Source organism: Oryza glaberrima, chromosome 3, assembly GCF_000147395.1.
Source record: "Oryza glaberrima chromosome 3, OglaRS2, whole genome shotgun sequence".
Classification (NCBI taxonomy): domain Eukaryota; kingdom Viridiplantae; phylum Streptophyta; class Magnoliopsida; order Poales; family Poaceae; genus Oryza; species Oryza glaberrima.
In genome coordinates this window covers 7363204-7377252 of record NC_068328.1, presented here as the reverse complement: position 1 = coordinate 7377252, position 14049 = coordinate 7363204, and the positions used below count along the sequence as shown (strand labels likewise).

General features: G+C 40.9%; 2 protein-coding genes across 2 annotated transcripts; one reads left to right on the top strand and one right to left on the bottom strand.

Moving 5' to 3' along the window:
• Window positions 1-454: 454 nt before the first annotated feature.
• Window positions 455-2686, bottom strand: LOC127768502 (uncharacterized). Its single transcript, XM_052294094.1, has one exon. It carries the CDS (start codon window positions 2635-2637, stop codon window positions 688-690), a length of 1950 nt encoding a protein of 649 aa, XP_052150054.1. The 5' UTR covers window positions 2638-2686; the 3' UTR covers window positions 455-687.
• Window positions 2687-5293: 2607 nt separating this feature from the next.
• On the top strand, window positions 5294-11236 carry LOC127767728 (ATP-dependent Clp protease ATP-binding subunit CLPT1, chloroplastic-like). The gene is made up of 6 exons (XM_052293163.1): window positions 5294-5549; window positions 5748-5783; window positions 5850-5959; window positions 7001-7180; window positions 10687-10814; window positions 10905-11236. The coding sequence occupies exons 1-6, from the start codon at window positions 5341-5343 to the stop codon at window positions 10935-10937; spliced, it is 696 nt and encodes a 231-aa protein (XP_052149123.1). The 5' UTR covers window positions 5294-5340; the 3' UTR covers window positions 10938-11236.
• The last annotated feature ends 2813 nt before the right edge of the window (window positions 11237-14049 follow it).

Sequence of the window (14049 nt, the reverse complement as noted above, 5' to 3'; positions counted from 1 at the left end):
ACAAAACAACGTTCATCTTTCACACATACACTTGTAGCACCAAAATTAAACCAGTAAAACACATATAACACCATGAAATTTGAGAATATACATCATGCATAGTCAATACCATGTCATTAAAAAGTGATGTTCAATAGGCTCGCAAAGAACAGTTGCAGTTTTGTTGCACAAATGATATGTACTAGAATAAACAAGAGGGAAGTGAACAATTTTTAGGTATGAACAGGGATAATGTTTTTCACAGTTAATGATAATAATAACTAATACACTAGATGCAATTGAACAGGAAAGATGACAAAGATTCCTCTTGCAAAGTAAAGAGACAGCATGTTATTGTGTGCAAAACCTTGCATTAAATTCACAAAATGCACATGCCATTCGTGCCCACACGCACGTGAGAGAGAGAGAGGGAGGGTGAGAGTTCTACAAAACATTAAGTTATGACTAAATAGCTAATCAAGAACAGAACCAAAGTTATATTGTCTTGTAACAAGATGGAAACCCACACGGGGACTATACATAAGTTAAACAAAGGTTGAGTCGATAAATGCAGCATGTATATATCAGGGCAGGCAGGTCACTTTGGTTCAAGCTCTACCTATAGATACTACATTAAATTGGTACAAGCTGATGTCCTCCTGTATACAGAATTTACATGATGTTCCTGGTATCAGGGACAATCACATCTCACACAAGTCCACCATGTCTAAAACTGACATCTGCATCACCACTGGAATCCAAACCTACCGGTGAATCATACCATTTGGCTCCAGAGTAGAATCCTTCTACATGAATACCTACCAAACCTGGGTCAGCTACCATGGTCTCATCATGCATCAATGGCTTGATAATTTTTGAATCCTCCACACCATCGTCATCACCACAGTTAAGAATACTCTTCTCAACAAAGTCGCCCACGTCTTCCTTGAGCATCCATTTGTCACACTTTGGACTATCACTCATGAGCATCTTCCTATCCTCACATTCTGCCGTCATTCCATCCCACGAGACAATAGGCCCAAGACTTGAACCAAAATCAGTATCGTCATCATCAAGCATCTCATCATCCCTGCAGAATGCACCGTCATGCTGATCTAAATGGTGAGAAACGTCAGCTGGCCCCCATCCAGGAACCTCCTCGTTGCCTATCATCAGTGTCTCTTCTGGCTGGCAGACATTGCCATCAAAATTAAACTTCCTGATCCTGTGCAAACACTCAGATAGCTCATTGGATAGTGAACCCAAAAGCTCTGGGTGCATCTTACCCACCTTCCCTTCTAACAAGCCAACCTCTGTTTTGAGATCCCGAATTTGCTGCAAAACTGCAAGATGTGAATCATCAGTTTCAACATCAAAATCTCCCTTAATCGTAAAGTTAGGATCTCCTTCCTCACTGACACCATAAATGTCTGGATCGAACTCAAGAGCTCCCTTATGCCCAACTAACCTATGAACAATTCGGGCATTGCCATCAAGTGGCCCTGGCTCATGCCCTGAATGCACTGCATAAAGCTTGAACACTGCAGTACCCTCCTCCTCGTATACAAAACTCTTGTCTTTCTCATTGTAATTAGCTATTGGCACAATTGCCCGAATACGAAACCCACAACCACACCTCTTTGATTGATATGGTTCCCGCTTCAATACTCGTGTCTTCTTCCCATCAGGGACACTTCCTGAAGAAGACGTAGCATTCACACCACTTGAAGTTGGCACCCCAGCACGGTGGCATGCATAATCTTTCACCTCGGCCATGAATGGTTTATGCCTTATATACTTCTGCCTGATACAGAGAACCACCTTATGCTTAGCAGCCAACTGTTGCAGTCGGCGTGGAACATCTCGCGCGGGCACATCTAGTGTCTCCGTATATTCAAACCTGCGGCGCCGTTTCCCCCGCCCTGGTGATGACATAGCAAAATCAGGCTGTCCCGCAGGTGCGGCCTTACATACAGCACATGCAGAGACACAAACACGGACGAATGACTCCGGAATGCCGTAGAATTTGGCACCCACGGTCCATGACTGCTTGATTCGGTCGACGGTGTCCTTGAGCCCGAGATGGCGGAGCAGGTCGGGGTCGGCGTGCGCCTCCGAGACTATGTCCCGCCACTGGCCGACGTGCGAGACGCGCTGCCCAGGGTTGGACTTGAAGTGGAGGGACCGCCCGTCGGCCGACGCGCCGAGCTTGTCCTGGATGCGCTTCCAAGCGGTGAGGTAGGCCGTGTCCTCGTTCCGGTCCTTCCACACCGCCCGCCACGAGGCGAGCACGGAGGGGGGCGTCGCGGCGCGGACCTCGTCGGCGGCCGCGGGGCGGCCGGCGAGGACGCATCGCAGCATGAGCGCGTGCGACTCGGCGGTGAAGGTGTAGAACTGCGATGAGATGTGCGGCGCCGGGTCGATGGGCGGCAGGACGACGGAGGAGGAGGAGGCCGCGCCGGAGCTAGGGTTCGGGCACGGGATTTGGATCAGCGCCTCGTCGTCGGCGTCGGCGTGGAGGAGGTAGCTACACGGGCTAGGGTTTGGGGAGCTGAGGTTTGGGTCCGGCGGGTGCGGGAATTTGGGGAAGGAGGAGGAAGGGAGGAGGGGATTCATGGCGGAGACGGTGGGGGAATGCGAGGAGGTCCTCTTCGGCATCTCGGGGATTTTTGGGGGAGAGAGAGAAAAAAAATGAGGAATTCTCCTCCTCTTCCAATTTCACTGTGCCTCTGTGCTCGTCTATATACTACTCCTATCTCCGGTCGTCATCCTCGGGGTCTCTCTCTCTTTTCCGCAACAGAACGGCGCGGCGGGTTGGACCACCCACGTTTCACTGCGTGTGGGACCCGCCAGATGGGGTGCGGTGGACCCGGGATGTCAGTTGGTTAGGTGGGTTGATTTTTTGGTTCGATATGAATGGCTTCTGTCTATCTGTCTTGTCGCCTTCTGGGCTCCTCGCTGCGCTGTGCGCTGCTCGCTCCCGATGTTCTCCGCCTGCGGGCCGCTGGTAGAAGAAGAGGACGACGGGGACTGCCGTGACCACAGCTGACACTGACCGGCGGGGACTCTACTGGTGTAAACACTCTGTGGGGGACCCGTTGTCAGGGGTACATAAGGGCACGTGCGTTGTTCCAAGATGGGAGCTCTCAACTTTAAGCTAACCCTTTGCTATAGAAAATTTAGAGCAACTTTTCAATAAATTTTTTTTACAGAAAATACATTTTTAAGCAGTTTGGGAAGCATGCACGTGAAAAACACGTGAGCTAGCTCCCATACTCTCCTCACTCGTTTTTCACGCGCATGCTTCCTAAATTGTTTAACGGTGTATTTTTTTGCAAAAAAATAAATATATGAAAGTTGCTTTAAAAAATCATACTAACTTATTTTTTATGTTTTGTAGCTAATAGTTAATTAATCGTGCACTAATCGATTGCTATGTCTTTCGTCTGGGAGGTGAGTGGGCTCCCAACCCTCACCAAAAACACAGAAACTCAACCAACACACTTTAGGCCTAGGTCTTTAGGAATTTAAAGACTTGGGACGAAATGTAAATTAAGATTATAAAATATTTAAAAAAACATATGTCCAATTTAAAACTGAGATTGCGACATTGCATGGGTGCCTAACATGGACGGCTGACAACGTCATGGACTATAGGCGTTAGCGAGACAACAAGATGAACATGCGGCAAGACAACAACAATGGGGACTCAAAAGTCTGGGATTTTGGGTGCCGATGTGTTGTCGTGGCAAGATGAACGGCGGACTACAATGTCAAATGTCTCACTCACTCTTGTAGGTCGCAGCCTCTTGACGCAGGGGCTAGCCAAGCCCGAACGACTAGACGAAGTCGAATAGGCAGGGCTAGATTTTGAAGGCAACGACCAAAGCGACACAACACTATAACAATTGTGCCTAGTGAGCTTTTCACTAGCAAGTGCTCCAAATTTCTAAGATCTTTGTGTGTCGTGATCGAGCAGATTACGTGCCCTCGTCGACAAGGTTGGATATAACATCCCTAGTTCCATATAAAGCTAATATAGGAGGTTGTGGCTGTATCTGTCTACTTAGAACCATGCATAGCTAACAAATACACTGCCGTGTTGCGGGTTCACTATTATCTATTCCCTTCGTCTCAAAATATAGCTAGTAGACTAGTATGGAGTACATAATCGTAGCTACATGCCAATTAGTCCGTTAAAGCGGAGCATTGTTCATTTTTTCGACTTGAGCTAGAGTAGAACGTGTTCTAAAAAAAATAGAGTAAAACCATATTCCGCTCAAAGTACGATCAACCATAACTTACAAGTAGAATTAATGCAACTAGATCAATTGAAGAAAGCCAATATGTGCCGATTACCCATTTTGTAACTACAAAATCACAACTATTAGGAAAGGACCTAATATCAAATAATTATAATGGATGAGGCTTCGAACCCAGGTCATCTAGCCCACCACCTTGTGGAGCTAGCTCGAAGACCCCTGGGCGTTTCTCATTATGTACTCGTAATCATTTGTCCCTGTATAATATTCTCAGTAAGAAAACACTAAAGCAAAACAATCCGCATGTTGTTTATCTCTTTATTTAAGTTAATTTTCTACTGTTGTAGCATCATGTTGCCTCATGGTCATGGTGGTGTTTGAAGTGATCCCAATGTGTTCATAAAGAGTGATAGCTTTTGAACAATTTTAATAGTTAGTCCACAATAAGAATTAACTTCTCTACATGTTTGCTCCGTTCTATTCCAATGTACATGCAAATTATTCTCATGAAGCATAGTTTAATCAATTATATTTAAAGAAGTTGCATAATTTGTAACCATACAAGAATACATTTTTTTTTTTATATATGTCTATAATTCAATAAGTTATCAGTATAAGATCAAATATCTTACTACCTCCGTTTCAGATCATAAAACTTCATATAGATTTTAATGAATTTAGGTATATATATATATATGTCTAAATTCATTAGCATATATATGAATATGGACAATGCTAGAAAGTCTTATAATATAAAACGGAGGAAGTACGTAGTAGAAAATTTTAATATTATTTCAATAGTATTTACATGTTAAAAAAAAAGTATTTACATGCATGTGTTACTTTTTTTTTTGGCATAAACAGCAAAAAATCGAGCCATCGATATTCGGAGGATGGAAGTGGAACCATGAATTTTGTTGTAACTTCAATGCACCAGACCGGTTGTGAACTTGCTGATTGTGCCGCTTGCTGTTTTGCAAGTTGCAACGAAGCTATACTCGCATTCCTCTTCCCTTGTCTTCGCCGCATCGACTTATCGCTTCCCCTGTCCACCCGCAGAACCCCCCCTCCCCCCCACCCCCGAAAACCTCCGCCCGCCATGGCGACCGCCGCCCAGGCCGCCGCCGCGGCGTTCCTCTCCTTCCTCTCCTCCTCCCCGCACCACACCGCGCCCTCATCCTCCGTCTCCTTCCTGGCAGCCCGTGTGCTGCCCGCCTCCCTCAGGGCCGCTGCCGCGGGGTCCCCAACTTCCGCCTCCCGCTCCCGGGGCCGAGGTGTCGCGGCCGTCGTCGCTCAGCTCCCCACCGCGTAAGAGCAAGCTACTAATGCTCCCACCCCCACTCATCAATGTTTATCATGAAATACTCCTTCACTTCGGGTGTTTCTCAAAGTCCCTAGTCCCTCTCTTCGAATTTAGCTCATAAGAGTAACCAATTCGATTGCGAGATTTGAGTTTTGTATTTTTGGATCCTGCCACTTTTGATACGGTGATTGACGTTTTTTCAGGAATCCAGAGGTGGCTTCTGGGGAGAAGAAGATCCGGTGAGTACAATTTCTCTTGATATTCCGGTTCCATCTGTCTATATTGGGGAGCTGACACGGGTTTAGGTGGTCATCACGAGCGGTGAGGTCATTTGCAATGGCGGAGCTGGAGGCTCGGAAGATGAGGTACCCAACCACTGGCACTGAAGGACTCCTCATGGGCATCCTTGTCGAGGGTGAGGCAAATGATCTTGGATTATCACTGAAATTTGTTCGCTTGCATCTCTGGTGCCTAAGGGGGTGAATTATTTGTGAATTGTGATGGAAATTGGAACAGATGAGTGGGGAAAGAGAAAAAATATGATATACAAGGCTATCGGGGTTAAACCTTTGTAGTGGCATGAAGGTTTTACAAAGATACTATAATGGCATTTTCCTTACTTAAAATACGTTTATACAAAACTGTAGAAGTCAGGGTAATTTTGGTGCACGTCTACATGCCTCATGCATGTTGAAAAATATGGAGCAGCATGCCAAATGCAAACACAATGGAATACTATTGAATAATAATCATCTGCCTTATAGGTCGTAATATTCATCATCTGAGTGCAGAGTTATTAAGTTCTCAAGTTCCTATTGCTCTATCCATGTACATCCGCAATAGTGACACCTGGAGTCTCTAGTCATGGAAAATATAAGAAAGAAAAAAAAGGCCATTTTAATGTAGCCTCATTGGTATTTCTTCCAGAATGAGTAGCCAGGATAACACAGTAAACTGTCTAAAAAGTAAACATGCTTCAATGTAAAACAGTTGGGAGTAAGACAACCCTTTTGGTTCATAATGTTAACAATGTTTAGACCTTTGCTTGCTGACTTATGTAGATTTTGTGTGATGGCGTCCACAAATAAATCCAATGTCTTCTATAAAAATAAGATGGAGAGACTATGATAATTTAGGGGTGTTGGTAAACTCTGCAATTCTAGCCTCAACCTTTGATTGGTTTTCAGTGGTTCAGATATGATTGTTTTTTTTCAGGTTTTATTTTGATTTGTTGGGACAGTAGCAAATTGCGCTGTGCTCTGAGACTATGTTCACGAGCCTACATAAGATATAAGCCTCTAAACTGTCAGGAGTTCTTATTGACATCTTAAAACTGTAATTGACGTATATACCATGAAAGTACCCAGCTGTTGAACTAGCATTCGTAGTTCCTTTTTGGTTTGCTACTTCATTATGCTCATGGGACTGCACTTAGTCGCAACTTCATTGCTTACAGGAACTAGTGATGCAGCAAAACTTTTGCGTGCTAATGGAATTACGCTGCTCAAAGTGCGCGAGGAGGCAGCAAATGTGCTTGGGAAATCAGAAATGTTCTACTTTAGTCCTATGCACCCACCATTGACTGAAGCTGCACAACGAGCACTTGATTGGGCTATCAATGAAAAACTGAAATCAGGTTACTTCTCTTTTAAATATGAATCCATGTATTGTTCAGTTCTTATTTAGGTCCAGAAGACAATCAGTTGACTGTCTTTAGTTTTGGTCTTTGATGAAACTCATGTCTTTTTCTTACTGTTTTGGTACTCTTGGACAATAGGCAGATTTTTTTTTTCATGTTTGTAGAACAGAAGTGTTTGCATATTGTATGGTTACTTCCATTTTTAGTGATGTTTTACTATTGGATCTAGTTGAGAAAATTATTTGATTCACGGAGCACATTGTGTTGCTTAATAATTCTACACTTGAATTTGTTTTTTATTCTCTCGTAGTTTACATCTTGATTCTTGAGCCTTACTATTAATTACAATTTGACTATCGTAAATTTATAGTCTATTTCATGCAATTCGATCAGATATATGCATCTACTGTCTCCGATCATTCATCGGAGCAACGGTCCAAAATATGAATTTTCACGCAACACCGCTGGCATATCTTGTGATTTCATTTCTGGAAAGTTAGTTGCATTGATTATGACTTGTTCTCAATAAGTCAATATGAAGTATTGGTGAGTTGCTTTGCTTAATCACTAAGGATTCTTGGTCACCGCTCAATGTGGTGTCTGGCATTGTTGAGCTGCAATAACCCTACAACTACATGATGCAACCTTCATAAATTACCACCTTCCTTCAGAACGTAGTAAATATAAAATGCTTTGTAATTCTTAACTTCTTATCCTAGCATTTCAGAGTAATACACTTGTATGCTACTGGTACTAGCTATATCGGTTGAATGAAGGATGTAATTTTATTTGCCATATCATGTTCTTGTTTGATTGGTTTGTTCAGCAGAGTTTAGCTTCTTTCATTGGCTGATATTTTATTGTCTTAGATATATTTATCTAGTATCTTAGACAACATTTGTCATTTCGGTGGATTACGATAATCTTGTTTGGTGCCATTTCTTTTAGACAATTTGGCATTTGTCAAACTGCCTTTGTTTTCAATTTATGTTGTAAAGAGTAATATTATTATGTTCCGAAAATATGGAACAATTGGCGGGAGAGACATGACAGTTTAACATATTTTTGTCTAACCTTAATTTCATCTATAAAACCAACTATAGTGACTATGAGTAATGCTCGGATATTTTATGATAAGCTAAAACCAGAAACAAATTAAATGATGTGTTCGCTTTCACTCCTCTCTAGACAGTTATGTTGGGCTCCAATGCAAACTAAGAACAATGATACAGTTATGTTGAGCTTCAACGCAAATTAAGAATAATGGTACTTCATTCAGTTAGATGTTGTGGTCCAAACTGGACATATGATCCTCCATACTGTACAAAGTTACCGTTTTCAGTAATGATGAATCAAGAATAGACTTATTCTATTTCTTTTACTAACAGTGGTTTCTACCTATTGGAGTAGCATTGCATGCATCAATATGATAGGTGTACCAATAGGATTGCACTAATATTCTAGGACATATGTTGTTAGTTTTATGACTCTTTTGACATTGGTCCCTTGGCTTGTTGAACTAATCACCAAATCTCCTGTTCGAAAATCCCTCTCCTTCTTTTTTTTTTTTGTAAATGATCCATATATTTATCAGATGTCTGACGAGTGAGAGAATGGCTGTACAGAAAGATCAAGTGGCATAGAAGCTCCAGTGAATAGGACTTGTCATGGTTGAACCATTAGTCTGTATAGCAAATATCAGAAAGTGATATTCTGTGTCTCCTTCAGTACTTGTAGACCCTGCCCTTATGTCTACTTTATGGTGTAACAAATGGAGTAAGCATAAGCCAACAAATCACAAACTTGGTTCTAAATATTTGGTTGTTCATTGGAATCAGTATACTTTTGATAGTTGCCAAAATTATGTCAGGATTATGTTGACACTAGCGTCTCAGTTCTTTTTTTTTTTTGACGAATCTCGCTAAATTTCAAGGTAACATGTCTGTTTGTTCAAATTTCGGTGCAAATTGCTAGTGCAAAATGTATCAAGCCCACCCAAATGTGCTATTTAGTGACTTAAAAAGCATAGGAGTCCTAAAACCTACTTAATAATTTCTTTAAATACATCTTTGTTGCTTGATGGTGTATTGCTAAGTTCCTTCCTGTGATGGTTTGAGAAAACTAATTCAGAGAATCATGCATACCAGATATGTTGCAACTAGACAGTATCTTGCATGCAACCTAGTATCCTAGATCTCCGTCAGCTAATGCTGATTTCTCAGCCCAGCATAACATCATTTGATGTCATTTTGCAAAAGAAAATACTGTTTAGTGTTTAAACAGTACTGTGTCATTTTTTTTTTGTGTGTGAAGAGGATTTAAAGCTGCAGTGGTGCCTTAGCAATTGTCTGCAACGAAGCGGTACATAATGATCTGATAGTCTGATGTATTACTCTTGCACTGATTATGCTGATTCAGTAGCTCTTAGCCCATAGCAGTTAGTACCATAACTAGCTTGGTTTGACAATTCTAGCTCCAAATTCGTGAGATGTTATATGCAGACATAAGTAACTTATGACAGACCAACTGTGCAGTGTTATGCCAGTTTCTGTTTGTTTGAAACTCCAACATGGCTAATTTAAATGGAGAGAATATTGGATCAAGCATGAAGTCAGTATTGAAGCTTTTCTGGATGTCATTTTGCCTTAGAGATTGTATTTTTTTAGAAGTATCTGGAACTGAAGTCATACTCTTGCCTCTTGGTACTTGAATGTTTGGTATAATACTCCCTCTGTCTCAAAATATAAGAATCTGACATTTCCTAGTACTACGAATCTGAACTGGAGTAGATATCAACTATAGTAATAGTTTTAAATTGAATCAGAACCTTTACACGAAATGACTGTTCCCTGGTCCAACTGTAGCTACAGTCAGTCTAGAAGATGCTTACAGCTTAGTAGGTTTATTGCTACGTGTTGGGTCTAAGACTACTCTGAAAGTCTAAGGCTAGAGGCCTGGGTAGTGAATTTTGACTGGAGTTTTACGTGGAAAGGACCATTGTACTTCAATAGATTTGTTTTGTTTATGCCAGCTCCTCCTTAATTACACTTTGGTTTATTGATGCTAATGCAATTATAATCGAGCATGAATAACCTTCCGCATCTCTTTAACTTTTTTTGCCAATGTACAATGAGGACATATCCGGTGAAAATGAGCTAATTGTTGGAAACTCGTGAAAATTATACCTAAAAGTTTTGTAAATTCATGAAAAAAATACTAGAGATAGGTGTATTTATGAAATACGTTCTCCAAATCTCAACTTCATTTAAGAGAAACAAGAAAGACAAATTTCGGGTGAATAGTGTCATGTTACTATTCACCTGAAATTTGTCTTTTTCGTTACTCCTAAATAAAGTTGAGTTTGGAGTTGAGATTTGGTGAGAATGTATTTCATATCTACACCTATCTCTAGGATTTTTTTTTATGAATTTACAAAACTTTTAGGTATGATAAGCATCATTGCTACTATAGCATTCTCTGATGATTTGAATTCTGATTAAAAGGTGAAGATGGAGAAGTAACCGCCAATCATCTGCTCCTGGGGATATGGTCAGATAAAGAGTCAGCTGGTCATAAAGTATTGGCTTCCCTTGGTTTTGATGATGAGAGAGCCAATTCACTGGCCAAAACGGTAATGCTCTATTTTCTTTCAAAATGTATATGCTTCAAAGAGCGCATATGTACCATTTCATGGTTTCTCACATCTTTAAATCTTGTGCAGGCTGGTGAAGAGGCTGCTATGAGTCCTAGATAGCAAAAGGAGCCTTATAGTTTACTACTGAACTTCCCTGTGATGCAATGTGCTTGCGTTTGGAACCTCAAGTAACTTCTTGGCGACTCCAGTATCATGGCCCACGCATTAAGTTAACTTGAAGAGATTGCTTCTGCAAGTTTTAGGGCTTTATTAAGATTGTTAGACTGAATGCAATATGTCAGACTCCCCTATTGCCCATACCTGTAAAAGCAGTGCAATGTATTTTCAAAATGAGCATTTCTGTTGCTTGCTCAGCTGGATTGGTGCAATTCTATTAAAAGATCCTTTTGAAAGATACAGATTTTGAACGGGTTCAGAGCTAATGTTTACTAGCATTCCATGGAAAGTGTCTGGTACGTTTTTCATTAGTGTTGAAAGTAGGCAGTGGACTTTGGACTGTTCAATGGAGCCATGTGAGTATGTGAAACGCCATCTTCAGATTTCCATTTTTTAAATATAGAAATTATATTTTGATATCTGTCCAACATGTACCCCTAAATACGTAGCACAGTTTTTTTTTTTAGTTGGAGGAGATTTGCCTTCTTACGCCAAATGTGCAACACGAGTTTGGTATTGACGCTATACTTTGATTCCAAGGACATCTACCTTTAAATCTTACGTTTTTTATTATGTTCCACCTTGCCTTGTGCTATAAATTTCTGCTTATTGGCGCATAATCACTCTGACAGAGTCTGTATGATCAGGTGGACGTCATACATTATATTCGTCGATACTGAAGTGTCATGACTTGACGAGAAGTATGTACATACTGAAAGCTGACGCCATGTTGGTATGATCAGGTGACCTGCCGCCTTCGTAGGTTTCAGCTGTGAAGTCTTCATCAGGTATCAAGTCTACTCCTATCTGCCACGGAAAGGGCACTTCCTATTGGATCAGAACTCGAGGATGAATGGAATGGTACGTGATCCATGACCGTTCTCTTGCTGTGATGCTGTCTGCTACTGTATGTAGGATATGAAGGAAAGCAATGGAATTAATTAGAATTCTTGCGTGTCAGCAACTGCATAAACTCTGGAATCAAGTTTATGGTTCACTGTTTACACTGTTCCCCCATTTTAGCATGATCTTTCCGATTACATGAATCTATTATTCCCTCTGTTACAAAATATAACAATTTCTAGTTATAAATCTGAACATGTATTTTGGAACAGAGTGAGTACCATTCATTCACTTCGCTGACATTGCATGCATACTTAAAAGAGGTAACTGGGTATTATAAAAACTTGCTTGTACTCCTCCGCATTCACTTTAATTTGCTGGCATTACATGTTTATAAGAGAGGTAAATGAGCATTATAAAAACTTGCTTGTACTTCTCTGGGAGAATGTAAACGTCAACCCTCATGCCTACGGAAGTAACTAGCTATGATTATACTAAGCCCTCAAGCTAATCAATGAACAAGCAAAAATCTGTGTGCAACTCCGTGTTGACCCTTTCCCTGTCAAATTCAAGCGTGTACCATCATAATGACAGACTGTAAACAATAGGTAGAATTTCACTTCTCCAACGCACTTCATCGATCATTTTACTCTTTTATATATCCTTCCTTCAGTTCCTTAGAATGTTTGCATCAAAAAGCATGTGCCCCTGCTTGTTTATTTCTGGATTGGAGTTCCCTTAGGTCCTAATCCAGATCTCTTTGGGAGCTGTGACCAGTGAGCTCTGAGCAGGGCACCCCTCAATGCAAGTCTCCTCCACTCTAAAACAAATCACTGTCATAATCTCTAGTTCTCTGCGAGTCTATGAGTCAGAGCATGCATCCATGAGTCTGTAGTCCTATAGATATCATAGCTCATGCCTAAATAATACTATTCTTTTTCCAAGATGTTTTGACCATATTAACAATGCACGGGATGGTAGTATTAGCATATGGTTTCTCACATCACATGCCATCGAGCACTGGACAACAGGACAAGTAGCCAAGTAGGAGTACTGTAGTGCTGAAACTTTAGGAAGCAGGTTCTTCCTTCCCCACACCGAAGTCACTTCGGGTGGAATAGAATGGACACTTCTGGCTTTGGTTCGGCATGGATGTATGCCCAGGTGCCTGTCACGCTTTGGGTCCAATCATTCAGTTATCTCAATCTCAGGATAGATTGTACTAGCATGGGCGGTGGTCGTTGTCGTAGTGCTCTCAACTTAGCTAGGCTGATGAAAAATTTTCTTTGCTCATTTCCTTTGGCCATAATACAAGAATTTGGCTAACATGATTATCAAAACTAGCGACAATCACATGAAAACATGGAAAAGATTGGAAACATATATATGTATGATATTAACGATCGGGCAATTTCAATCTAACATTAGCATACTACAGTATAGCAAATTTCCCCTTATTTTTGTACTAGCTGTCGGCAAAACAGATGTCTCCCTGTTGTATTCTGAGCTGACATCTTGTCACTGAAACTCATTACTTCCCGCAGGATTTCTGCGAGGAGGTAGTACTCCCCAGCTCACTGAAACCAATAGAGAAATGGAAGAGGTGGGCCGACGCCTCAGACCTCAGCTTTTGTGATTTCTATGCGCTGACCACACGAGTGGAAAGAAAGAACTCAAAGTAGCATGTGTGCATACTCCTATGTTGCATAGGCAACCTGCATAGGTACTATAATTAATTAATTTGCATCATGCATAGTTGCTCTATTCTAATTAAGGCTTTTCTTTTGGATAAATGGTCTTTAAAGGAAATTCATATGATTTTCCCCATATTTTTGATTTTATGGAACAAAGGAGTAGGGGTTCTAGAATCATGTGAAATTCCTTAGGAATGGCTTAACACATGGTGATTTTGGAGGAAAATTAATCTGATGTCCAATCTCATTCGTTTTTCCTGTCGTCTATCAAGTTGGTGATTATTTCCGTATGTTTTTTTTCAATGTTTTCTGATCTTCTATTTTGCACATCAGCACATGCGTTGGTATAAAAAAAAGTCCTACATAATTGTTTCTTGTTCCTGTATTCTACCGTTCTTGCTTTCGGAAAAACTCTATAAATAGTCGAAGAAAATTTGACGTCAATGTATTTTCTTCAGCTATTATTGTTATATTACAAATTCATTTTTTAAAAAAATAATTCATAAAAATGAATTATT